At 39.0% G+C, this 12,110-nt stretch overlaps 1 protein-coding gene across 1 annotated transcript; it reads right to left on the bottom strand.

Annotated features, from left to right (window-relative positions):
• Positions 1–130: 130 nt before the first annotated feature.
• On the bottom strand, positions 131–10,674 carry LOC115582210 (GTPase IMAP family member 8-like). Its single transcript, XM_030418026.1, has 11 exons — positions 10,623–10,674; positions 9,278–9,343; positions 7,610–8,179; positions 7,249–7,326; positions 6,442–6,507; positions 5,639–6,193; positions 5,276–5,353; positions 4,464–4,529; positions 3,661–4,215; positions 3,298–3,375; positions 131–2,394 (listed from the first exon to the last, which is right to left on the bottom strand). Coding segments are annotated over exons 2-11 (2,058 nt in total). The 5' UTR covers positions 9,279–9,343; positions 10,623–10,674; the 3' UTR covers positions 131–2,383.
• Between the last annotated feature and the right edge of the window lie 1,436 nt (positions 10,675–12,110).

A 12,110-nucleotide genomic window follows, 5' to 3' on the forward strand; every position in this document is an offset into this window, starting at 1 on the left:
CCGAACTTTGAACTAGTTCATGTAGAAAGTGAACTTTCCCAACACTGACAGCGGATCAGACTGATCTGACACGTCACAACATGACTGGAGTTTCATACGGAGTGAAGAAAGATAACAGATTAAACTCAAGTGTGTCACATCAAGTTTTATTGACAGTGTATAAAAATCACAGAATGATTGAAAATCTGCTGACGCTGAGTTAACACTGGACCCCAAAACAAAGAAATAAAAAACTGTTGAGCTTCACGTCTGAATCTTTGATTCAGTTTGTTTGTATTCAGTCAAACGTTTCAAATGTTATACAGTATAACTTATACTCCTTTACATTCAACTGACAGCTGAAGTGACTGGAATAAAAAATCTGATCAGTATTTTCAATATAATACATTTTTCCGGCTGTATACAAAGTAGATAAATGAGCTGCACCTCCAGCAGCTGTAACATCAAAACACTGCTTACATGTGAAATCATCAGTAACAATATTCCAGTAACTGGATCAATGTAACTGTGAACTGGACCAACAAGTACTTTTACTTTAAAGGAGCACTCTGTAGTTTTGCTGAAGAAATGTTAATGAGCAGAGAAAGATGTTCATTGGCTGATTTTCCTCCATCAGGTGGCTGAATTAACAAACTCACCTGAAAGAACAAAACAAATTCATACTGTTCTAATTTGTTTTTATGTGGCGTACTCTGCCACCTTTCTTTCTGAGTTTGTATCCTCATCTCATTGATATTTCAAATATTAAAATTCTGACTTTGAATTTCTTCTACGAAACTACATACTGCCCCTTTAAAAATCTCGGTACACTTTCTTAATACTACTTTTGTACTTTTTTACCTGTAACAGAGTATTTTTACAACACAGTGCTGCAACTTTTGCTTCAGTCAGAGACACGAGTGCAGTGACTCTCCTGCAGGCCGGTGATGTCATCATACGTATCAAAATGTAAAGTTGATCAAAATATCTTGTGGTGACAGATTAAATGATTAAATCAAACACTAAAACCACCTGATCCTGATTAATAAACATTATCCGTCATCACCAACCACATTCTGTACAATGTGTGCACACAAAGAATGTAAAGACACAAGTACAAGTACCTTAACATTTAAAACTTGAGTAAATGTACTTAGTTACACTCCATCACTGCTAATTACATTTTCTGAAATACTGAGAGTCTTTTCTGCTACTTCATATTTCCACTACACTACATTTCACCAGCAAATGTTGTACTTTTTACTCCACTACATGTATCTGATTACTTTAGTTACTAGTTACTCTTCAGATGTAGAGTTTACACACACAAACATGAGATCAGTGTGTAAAATATGATGCTGTGTTTTAGATTTGACCGCATAAAGTATTTAAATGAGCTCCACCTCAACCAGCTGTAACTTTACTCAGTGATGAGATGTAACTAAGTACATTTACTCAAGTACGGCACTTCAATTCTGAGGTACTTGTACTTTGCTTGAGTATTTCCATTTTCTGCTACTTAATACATCCACTTCACTACATTTTGGAGTCAAACGTTCTTGTATTTTTTTACTCCACTACATTTATTTGATAACCTTAGTTGCTAGTTACTTTACAGATTACATGCTGCATCACATGCCAAAGTATCATGTCTTTAAAGTAATTCATTTCATCATCAGTCAGATAAAAAACAGTGACAGTGATGATCAGTCTGTAGATCAGTCATCACCGTTTTCTGTATGAGCTGCAAAATTAGTAACACCTAAAAAAAACAGATAACTTATTACTTAAAACTATTTTAGTTCCATAGTAGGTCTCCTTGTAAAGTCTTACAAATACTGTCCTCTGAACAAATTAGGGCCATGCCTTTAAATTTAAAGCTCCATCTGATCCCATCTGGTCCCAAACTTTACAGATCAACAAAAACAAAAACAATGAAAGAGCTTCCTCACATATAACAACATTACAAAAAATGATAATAAAGCACATATATACACAATGTACACAGATAATACGCCATCCAAAGAGATGGATGAGTCTGTTTGTCTGACTGGTGACGTCTCTTTACCTTCTCATGAGAAGTAACGCCGGCCGGCTCGACTGTCGACTCACAGGCTTCACCTGATCCGTCAGAACCAGCGTTGTCATCTGCCTCTCAACTGTTCACTGATATTTCTTTTCACTTATCATGAATCACAGTGCTCTTACTTGTAATTATAATCATGCTTGAGATATGGTAATAAATGTCCTTGTACTGTATGTATTTAGGCCTTATAAGACGGATCAGTGAGTGAGTGGCTGACAGGGGAGATGGTTCATCTTGAGGGTTTATCCTGAAATCATTTCTGTGCAGTCTGCTTCTTCCACAGTGATGCACACAATGTTGATGCGTCTCTTCCGATGCCTACAAATTATCTGGGCAAATCCAAAAAAGGAAAAGAACGAATTAGAAAAATCTTCACTGGCAGACGTCATTCAAAACAAATATAATTAAGCTGAATGTAGACGGTCAAGTCACACTTAAGGTGGACTTAAAACACTTTAAACACTTTAAATATGTAAATTCACCAACAAATACAAAACAGTTTAATTCTAGATGTTAACAGACAAATTAAAGGCTGCTGCTGGGTGTCACACAGATGCTCCTGATGGACACAGAAAATATAGATATTGATTAATTCCTTCGTCCACATGTAATCTGTAATAAACCTGCTCATCAGTGATTGTTGGTCAACGAGTTATTATCTGACATCTGTATAAACATCTGGAGGCCACACCTCTGTACCTGTGATGTCTGCACTGAATACAAAAACAAAACAAGAAGAAGAAGAAGAAGAAGAAGAAGAAGAAGAAGAGCAGCTTGCTGTCTATATGATCATCAGTTATGGTGTGTGCAGTAAAAGCTTCATGTCATCCATCAGTGACTCTCCACCTGCTGCTACCAGAGCTTCACTGAATCTGCACTCTGAACCGGCCCAGAGACCAAAACTGTCATTTCATTGTATTAAACACAAATGTTATATAAACACATGACCAGAGAAAACAGAGGTGATGTGTTTCAATATTCTACATTGTGAAATGACATGTGCTCTCTGTAGTCATGTAGGGTGAACATGAAGGAGACATGACGGGACCTAAACGTCCATGGATACATAATAAATTATCATCATTATTATCTTATTGTCACCAAATGTTGTTAAATAGCCTCTGCTGTCTCTGACTCTCTTTGATGTTTTTGTCTCTTTCTTCTTCTTCTCTGATTGTCTGTTCTTTTCTTCTTCTCTTGATTTTTCCTATTTTTTACCTCCTTCTACTCACCTTCTGAGAGGCTGTGAGGCATCATGAGGCCAGACATCCTCCTCCTGTGAATCCTCCTCATCATCATGAGGTCTTCCACTAAAAAGAAAACAGTGAATTAGAGAACACGGTGAGTTTGGACTTAATCCATGTTTCACACAATAACACTGGATTAACAACCAGTAATGGAGTCACAGCTTCTTTAAGGTGGACTGAACACATTCTGCTTATCCATCATTAATTTTAAACTTACAAATTCACCAGCGAGCTCACAAAAAATAAAAATAAAATATAAAGTGAGTTTGTGCCAACAAATAAGAAACAGTTTAATTCTAGATGTTAATACAGACAAGAATATTTCTGACTCAGTTCAGATTAACTTACTGTCAGATCTGCAGTTCAGATGTTTTCCATCGTGCTCTTTCACAACTTGACCCAAACGTGTCAACAGCTCTGCAGGTTCAAGATGCTTCTGCCACAGAAACCTGTAGTGACAGTCTCTGATCATTTCCTTTAAGGGTGGATGTTGATGATATGTTTCCATCAGACCTGGACTCTCCTCTCTGGGTGTTGATATCAGAACCAGTGAATGATCCAATGATCGATGACTGAAGAGGTTCAGGACTCTGCAGAGCTTCAGTTTGTGTTCCTCAGTGAAGTCTTCAGGCTGTAGAACCAGCAGGAACACATGAGGTCCAGGATCAGAGAGTCTCTCACAGGTTTCTACATTTCTTCTCAGTCTGTCTTCAGGGATGTTGGGATGCAGCAGATCTGGAGTGTTGATCAGAACTATTTCTTTCTCCTTTAACATTGCACTGACTCTCACACAGCGGTCTGGTTCTTCCTCAGTGTTGAACACAGTTGTTCCCAGTATGAAGTTCCCCACTGAACTCCTCTGAGACCAGCTGTTCCCCAGCAGAACCACCCTCAGCTCAGACACTGCAGAGAAAACACTGACTTAGAAAAGAGTAACTGTGAAGTAAGTTCAGACTTTATTCATTCTGAATACAACAGAATTAAATTAACAACAGATGAGGAAGTGATTTAATTTGGACTTCAGAGATTCTGTCATCCATTATTGACTTACAACTTGTAAATTCACCAGTGAGCTTGTTAATATTTAAATGTAAAAAAACAATCTGGTTCCAGATGTTAATATGTTTCTGACTCAGTTCAGATTAACTCACTGTTGGGTGGCAGGAATTCAAAGCTGCTGCTGCGCCTCACAGGTGATTCATCTTCATCTTCTTCTTCTGATGGAGACAGAAAATATAGATATTAATTCTTTCATCCACATGTAATCTGTAATAAACCTGCTCATCAGTGATTGTTGGTGAACTTTGTCACAGCTTTAATAGACTGATAGTTATTATCTGACATCTGTATGAACATCTGGAGGCCACACCTCTGTACCTGTGATGTCTGCACTGAGTATTAAAACAAAACAAGGAGCAGAAGAAGAAGAAGAAGAAGAAGAAGAAGAAGAAGAAGAAGAAGAGCAGCTTGCTGTCTACACAATATGATCATCAGTTCTGGTTGTGTGCAGTAAAAGCTTCATGTGAGTCCGTCAGTGACTCTCCAGCTGTGGTACCTGCAGTGGTACTGGAGCTCCACCTGCTGGTACCAGAGCCTCACAGAATCTGCACTCTGAACCGGCCCAAAGACCAAAACTGTCATTTCATTGTATTAAACACAAATGTTATATAAACACATGACAAGAGAAAACAGAGGTGATGTGTTTCAATATTCTACATTGTGAAATGACATGTGCTCTCTGTAGTCATGTAGGGTGAACATGAAGGAGACATGATGTGACCTAAACGTCCATGGATACATAATAAATTATCATTATTATTATCTTATTGTCACCAAATGTTGTTAAATAGTCTCTACTGTCTCTGACTCTCTTTGATGTTTTTGTCTCTTTCTTCTTCTTCTCTGATTGTCTGTTCTTTTCTTCTTCTCTTGATTTTCCTATTTTTTACCTCCTTCTACTCACCTTCTGAGAGGCTGTGAGGCATCATGAGGCCAGACATCCTCCTCCTGTGAATCCTCCTCATCATCATGAGGTCTTCCACTAAAAAGAAAACAGTGAATTAGAGAACACGGTGAGTTTGGACTTAATCCATATTTCACACAATAACACTGGATTAACAACCAGTAATGGAGTCACAGCTTCTTTAAGGTGGATTTAACACATTCTGTTTATCCATCATTAACTTTAAACTTACAAATTCACCAGCGAGCTCACAAAAAATAAAAATAAAATATAAAGTGAGTTTGTGCCAACAAATAAGAAACAGTTTAATTCTAGATGTTAATACAGACAAGAATATTTCTGACTCAGTTCAGATTAACTTACTGTCAGATCTGCAGTTCAGATGTTTTCCATCGTGCTCTTTCACAACTTGACCCAAACGTGTCAACAGCTCTGCAGGTTCAAGATGCTTCTGCCACAGAAACCTGTAGTGACAGTCTCTGATCATTTCCTTTAAGGGTGGATGTTGATGATATGTTTCCATCAGACCTGGACTCTCCTCTCTGGGTGTTGATATCAGAACCAGTGAATGATCAAATGATTGATCACTGAAGAGGTTCAGGACTCTGCAGAGCTTCAGTTTGTGTTCCTCAGTGAAGTCTTCAGGCTGTAGAACCAGCAGGAACACATGAGGTCCAGGATCAGAGAATCTCTCACAGGTTTCTACATGTTCTCTCAGTCTGTCTTCAGACATGTTGGGATGCAGCAGATCTGGAGTGTTGATCAGAACTATTTCTTTCTCCTTTAACATTGCACTGACTCTCACACAGCGGTCTGGTTCTTCCTCAGTGTTGAACACAGTTGTTCCCAGTATGAAGTTCCCCACTGAACTCCTCTGAGACCAGCTGTTCCCCAGCAGAACCACCCTCAGCTCAGACACTGGAGAGAAAACACTGACTTAGAAAAGAGTAACTGTGAAGTAAGTTCAGACTTTATTCATTCTGAATACAACAGAATTAAATTAACAACAGATGAGGAAGTGATTTAATTTGGACTTCAGAGATTCTGTCATCCATTATTGACTTACAACTTGTAAATTCACCAGTGAGCTTGTTAATATTTAAATGTAAAAAAACAATCTGGTTCCAGATGTTAATATGTTTCTGACTCAGTTCAGATTAACTCACTGTTGGGTGGCAGGAATTCAAAGCTGCTGCTGCGCCTCACAGGTGATTCATCTTCATCTTCTTCTTCTGATGGAGACAGAAAATATAGATATTAATTCTTTCATCCACATGTAATCTGTAATAAACCTGCTCATCAGTGATTGTTGGTGAACTTTGTCACAGCTTTAATAGACTGATAGTTATTATCTGACATCTGTATGAACATCTGGAGGCCACACCTCTGTACCTGTGATGTCTGCACTGAGTATTAAAACAAAACAAGGAGCAGAAGAAGAAGAAGAAGAAGAAGAAGAAGAAGAAGAAGAGCAGCTTGCTGTCTACACAATATGATCATCAGTTCTGGTTGTGTGCAGTAAAAGCTTCATGTGAGTCCGTCAGTGACTCTCCAGCTGTGGTACCTGCAGTGGTACTGGAGCTCCAGCTGCTGGTACCAGAGCTTCACTGAATCTGCACTCTGAACCGGCCCAAAGACCAAAACTGTCATTTCATTGTATTAAACACAAATGTTATATAAACACATGACAAGAGAAAACAGAGGTGATGTGTTTCAATATTCTACATTGTGAAATGACATGTGCTCTCTGTAGTCATGTATGGTGAACATGAAGGAGACATGACGTGACCTAAACGTCCATGGATACATAATAAATTATCATCATTATTATCTTATTGTCACCAAATGTTGTTAAATAGTCTCTACTGTCTCTGACTCTCTTTGATGTTTTTGTCTCTTTCTTCTTCTTCTCTGATTGTCTGTTCTTTTCTTCTTCTCTTGATTTTTCCTATTTTTTACCTCCTTCTACTCACCTTCTGAGAGGCTGTGAGGCATCATGAGGCCAGACATCCTCCTCCTGTGAATCCTCCTCATCATCATGTGGTCTTCCACTAAAAAGAAAACAGTGAATTAGAGAACACGGTGAGTTTGGACTTAATCCATGTTTCACACAATAACACTGGATTAACAACCAGTAATGGAGTCACAGCTTCTTTAAGGTGGACTGAACACATTCAGTTTATCCATCATTAACTTTAAACTTACAAATTCACCAGCGAGCTCACAGAATAAAAGTTAAATAAAAAGTGAGTTTGTGCCAACAAATAAGAAACAGTTTAATTCTAGATGTTAATACAGACGAGAATATTTCTGACTCAGTTCAGATTAACTTACTGTAATGTAGCCATATGTCAGATCTGCAGTTCAGATGTTTTCCATCGTTCTCTTTCACAACTTGACCCAAACGTGTCAACAGCTCTGCAGGTTCAAGATGCTTCTGCCACAGAAACCTGTAGTGACAGTCTCTGATCATTTCCTTTAAGGGTGGATGTTGATGATATGTTTCCATCAGACCTGGACTCTCCTCTCTGGGTGTTGACATCAGAACCAGTGAATGATCAAATGATTGATCACTGAAGAGGTTCAGGACTCTGCAGAGCTTCAGTTTGTGTTCCTCAGTGAAGTCTTCAGGCTGTAGAACCAGCAGGAACACATGAGGTCCAGGATCAGAGAGTCTCTCACAGGTTTCTAAATGTTCTGTCCGTTTGTATTCAGGCATGTTGGGATGCAGCAGATCTGGAGTGTTGATCAGAACTATGTGTTTCTCCTTCACCCGTCCTCTGACTCTCAGACAGCGGTCTGGTTCTTCCTCAGTGTTGAACACAGTTGTTCCCAGTATGAAGTTCCCCACTGAACTCCTCTGAGACCAGCTGTTCCCCAGCAGAACCACCCTCAGCTCAGACACTGGAGAGAAAACACTGTGTTAATAAAACTTCCTCAGTGAAGACGTTGTATCATATTTAGCCTATAATCAATGAAGAAGTCACAGTTTCTTTAAGGTTGACTTCTGTCATCCATTATTAACTTGGAACATATTAATTCAGCAGTGAGCTCACAAACATTTAAATGAAACACGAGAGTTTGTATCCACCATCTACAAACAGTGAGTGTAGATGTTTGTAGCGGGGTTCTACTTTAAACTCCTCAAAAACGGAAAAACGATGGCGTAGTCGGAAAATATATATGAAATATATATTTTAATTACCCCAACCTCCACAATGCAGCAGTGCAGATATTTACAAAAGTGAAAATAAACAAACTGTACAAAAAGAAACACAACAAAAGCTGAGCAATTCTCTGTGTCTCAGGTGTTACCTTCTCTGTAACCATAGCCAGACTGACTTACCGAGGCAAAATGGCCTCCTTTTAAACACGAAGCCCCTCCCCTGGGTGGGCATATCCACTTTTACAGGAATTTATCAATATCATGATATTAATGGGCAGATGAAATGTTTACAGGCTGTTAAAACACCAGTGTGTTTTACACACTCATTTTACCCTGTCATCCAAACATTTCCCCATACACATAACATGTTCTTTGGCCACACAATCACAATAAAAATAATAAACATTTTTATTCATGGTCACATGACCCATCCTACTCCCTTTAAGAGCGGAAATGATTTCGCCCCCGTTTTGCCTGCGTGAGCGAGGACCAGGTGAGTGTGATGTGTTTCATCCATTTGTGAGTGTGTAATGCTGGTGTAAGTATGTATACCGAAAACAGTAGAGTGAACAAGTGTGCACCCTTGATCACACCATTAAGCAGTTAAGGGAAGGAATTGCGGGTTGACTTTAACTCCGACGTGAACAGGTCCGAGAGCTGTGTGTCGGACAGGTATGTGTGTGATGCTTGCAGCCAGTGACACCACCGAGCAATGTGCATTGTGTGTGTGTGTGTGTGTGTGTGTGTGTATGCGCTGCCCACAGTTAGTGACGGAGCCGCTCCGTCACAATGTTAATACAGACAGAATGTTTCTGACTGAGTTCAGATTAACTCACTGTGGGGTGGCAGGAATTCAAAGCTGCTGCTGCGCCTCACAGGTGATTCATCTCCATCATCTTCATCTGATGGAGACAGAAAATATAGATATTAATTCTTTCATCCATGTAATCTGTAATAAACCTGCTCATCAGTGATTGTTGGTGTCCACTAGAGCTGTCACAATATCAGGTTTTTGTTCGTGGCCAAAATAATTCCCTGTAACTATATTAAACATGATATATATAAAGATTGTTAAAATAAATAATCTTGTCCTGTGTGTTTTGTCTGTACAAATGTCCGTCGGCTCAGAGATGATTTTCCACAGCAGCAGTAAATCCTGAGGAGCAGCCACACAACAGGTCTGTGCCACACTAACTAACTAGCTAACAGTTCACTGTCACTGCAGCTCTGACTGCTTTTTCTTTCTCCATTTAATGGCGGGTAACAACCAGCACATCACCTCCACCTGTTACAAACTGCATAACCATGTAGGGTGAACATGAAGGAGACATGACGTGACCTAAACGTCCATGGACGTGACGTGACGACATGAAGCAGTGAGCTACTGACTGCAGTGAGATTCAGACTCCTCAGATGAAGAAGCAGCATGAGTGGAATATTGAAATGGCTACAAAGAGTCTGACAGGTCAGACGACCTCCATGCAGAAGAGAAGTGGGAGTGAGCGGTCGAGCCGCCGACGCTGGAGCCGAGTGGCACCACTTCTATTAACAAAGTAAAGAGACGTCACCAGATGAGCTGTCTCCATCTGTGATTTACTGTCAGGAGGATGTTAACCAAACAGACTCATCTGTCTCACTCAAATGCTGTATTATACCTGTACATTATGTATGTATATGTACATGATCATTATTATTATCTTATTGTCACCAAATGTTGTTAAATAGCCTCTGCTGTCTCTGACTCTCTTTGCTGTTTTTGTCTCTTTCTTCTTCTTCTCTGATTGTCTGTTCTTTTCTTCTTCTCTTGTTTTTTCCTATTTTTACCTCCTTCTACTCACCTGATTCTGAGAGGATGTGAGGCATCATGTGGCCAAACATCATCATGGGGTGTTCCCCAAAAAAAAAAAACAGTGAATTAGAGAACACAGTGAGTTTAAACTTAATCCATATTTCACACAATAACACTGGATTAACAACCAGTAATGGAGTCACAGCTTCTTTAAGGTGGACTGAACACATTCTGCTTATCCATCATTAATTTTAAACTTACAAATTCACCAGCGAGCTCACAAAAAATAAAAATAAAATATAAAGTGAGTTTGTGCCAACAAATAAAAAACAGTTTAATTCTAGATGTTAATACAGACAAGAATATTTCTGACTCAGTTCAGATTAACTCACTGTGAGGTGGCAGGACTCTTAAGCTGCTGCTGCGCCTCACAGGTGATGCAGCTTCTTCTGATGGACACAGAAAATATAGATTTAACATTTAATATTAAAATTTAAGCTTTTTGATTGAGATTCAACATTGACATTATATTTTTACAAGAGAAGTAATATCACAAAGTTCACAAAAATTGCTGTAAATCTGGTCAAAAGTAACATTAACAAATTCACATGTTTCTTAAACGTGGTTTAGATGACAATATATTTGTGACCCTGTTCAGATTAACTACATATTATAACAGCATCCATATGATTATAAACAGTCAGTAGGTTCATGTTTAGATTAATAGGAGGACACCTGGGAAAAAACACACAGTCATCATGATGTGTACCGTCAGTGCCAAAACAAAGGCCAGTCTGACGGCGATGTAAAGCGGTGTGAATTTTCTCTATACAACGTACACTTGAACTGATATAGATTTTTTAGGTGAGCCTTGATCGACTATAGATATGTACTTTATATGACCCCACTTCAAAAAACACAAACTATCCCTTTAACAGATTTAACAATATGTCAACTGAAGGTATAACTTCATGTGAAGAACTCACTGCATGTTCATGTGTTGTAACCTCCTGTGGTGCTGCTGAACACTCTGAAGGCATTTAGTACATGTTCAGAATGGCAGCAACATTATTTCACTACTTTAATTAAAAGGAGACTGTTGCTGTTTTTAAAAACCCTGATAAACCTCCAACAGAACATTCAGAACACTAAATGTAAGTTTTCTGTTTATACACAACTACTGCTGATAGTGATTCTTCACAGGAACAGGAAGAAGACTCAGTTCTTTATGATGTGTAATATGTGACGGTGCGTTCAGAGTCTTACCAGACGTAGCAGATGATGATGAGGCCCCCATGATGTCACTCTGCTGGGAACGTCAGAGTTTAAGAACCTGAAGAGAGAAACATCAGCACGTGTTAATTCTCCTGTTTGTTTATTTGTTTTCTCTCGTCTGATGCAGCTTCATGTTGTTAACTGTTACTTCTACTGTTACTACTTTAATTACATTTTACTGCTTCTTCTCTTCATATGCATATTTCATTTTAGTTGCAAATGTTTCTTTTTCATAATTCTCCTGACTAGGCCTGTCACAATAATTAATAAATCAATTAATTATACGATAAATTAAAATGAGCTCGATAATTTTGCCGGCCTCGATAATTTCCATTAGCATGCTTGTTTGTTTTCCTCGTGTCTCTCAGGTGAACCCTCTTGTCAGTCACTCTCTGTCTCTGTGGGGAGGCGGGGCCTACACCTGACATCACACAGAGCGCAGCATGAGAGTCCCGTGAGGAGAAGCAAGCCAGAGGTAACGCTAGGTGAGATTAGACAGAATAAAATCAAAGATGGAATTGGTTTCAATGCAGAACGCGACAGCTGCAGTGTGGGAGCACTTCAGATTCAAACTGAATGACCGTGGTGAACTTCTTAACCTGGAC

The sequence above is a fragment of the Sparus aurata genome, chromosome 5 (genome assembly GCF_900880675.1).
Source record: "Sparus aurata chromosome 5, fSpaAur1.1, whole genome shotgun sequence".
Classification (NCBI taxonomy): domain Eukaryota; kingdom Metazoa; phylum Chordata; class Actinopteri; order Spariformes; family Sparidae; genus Sparus; species Sparus aurata.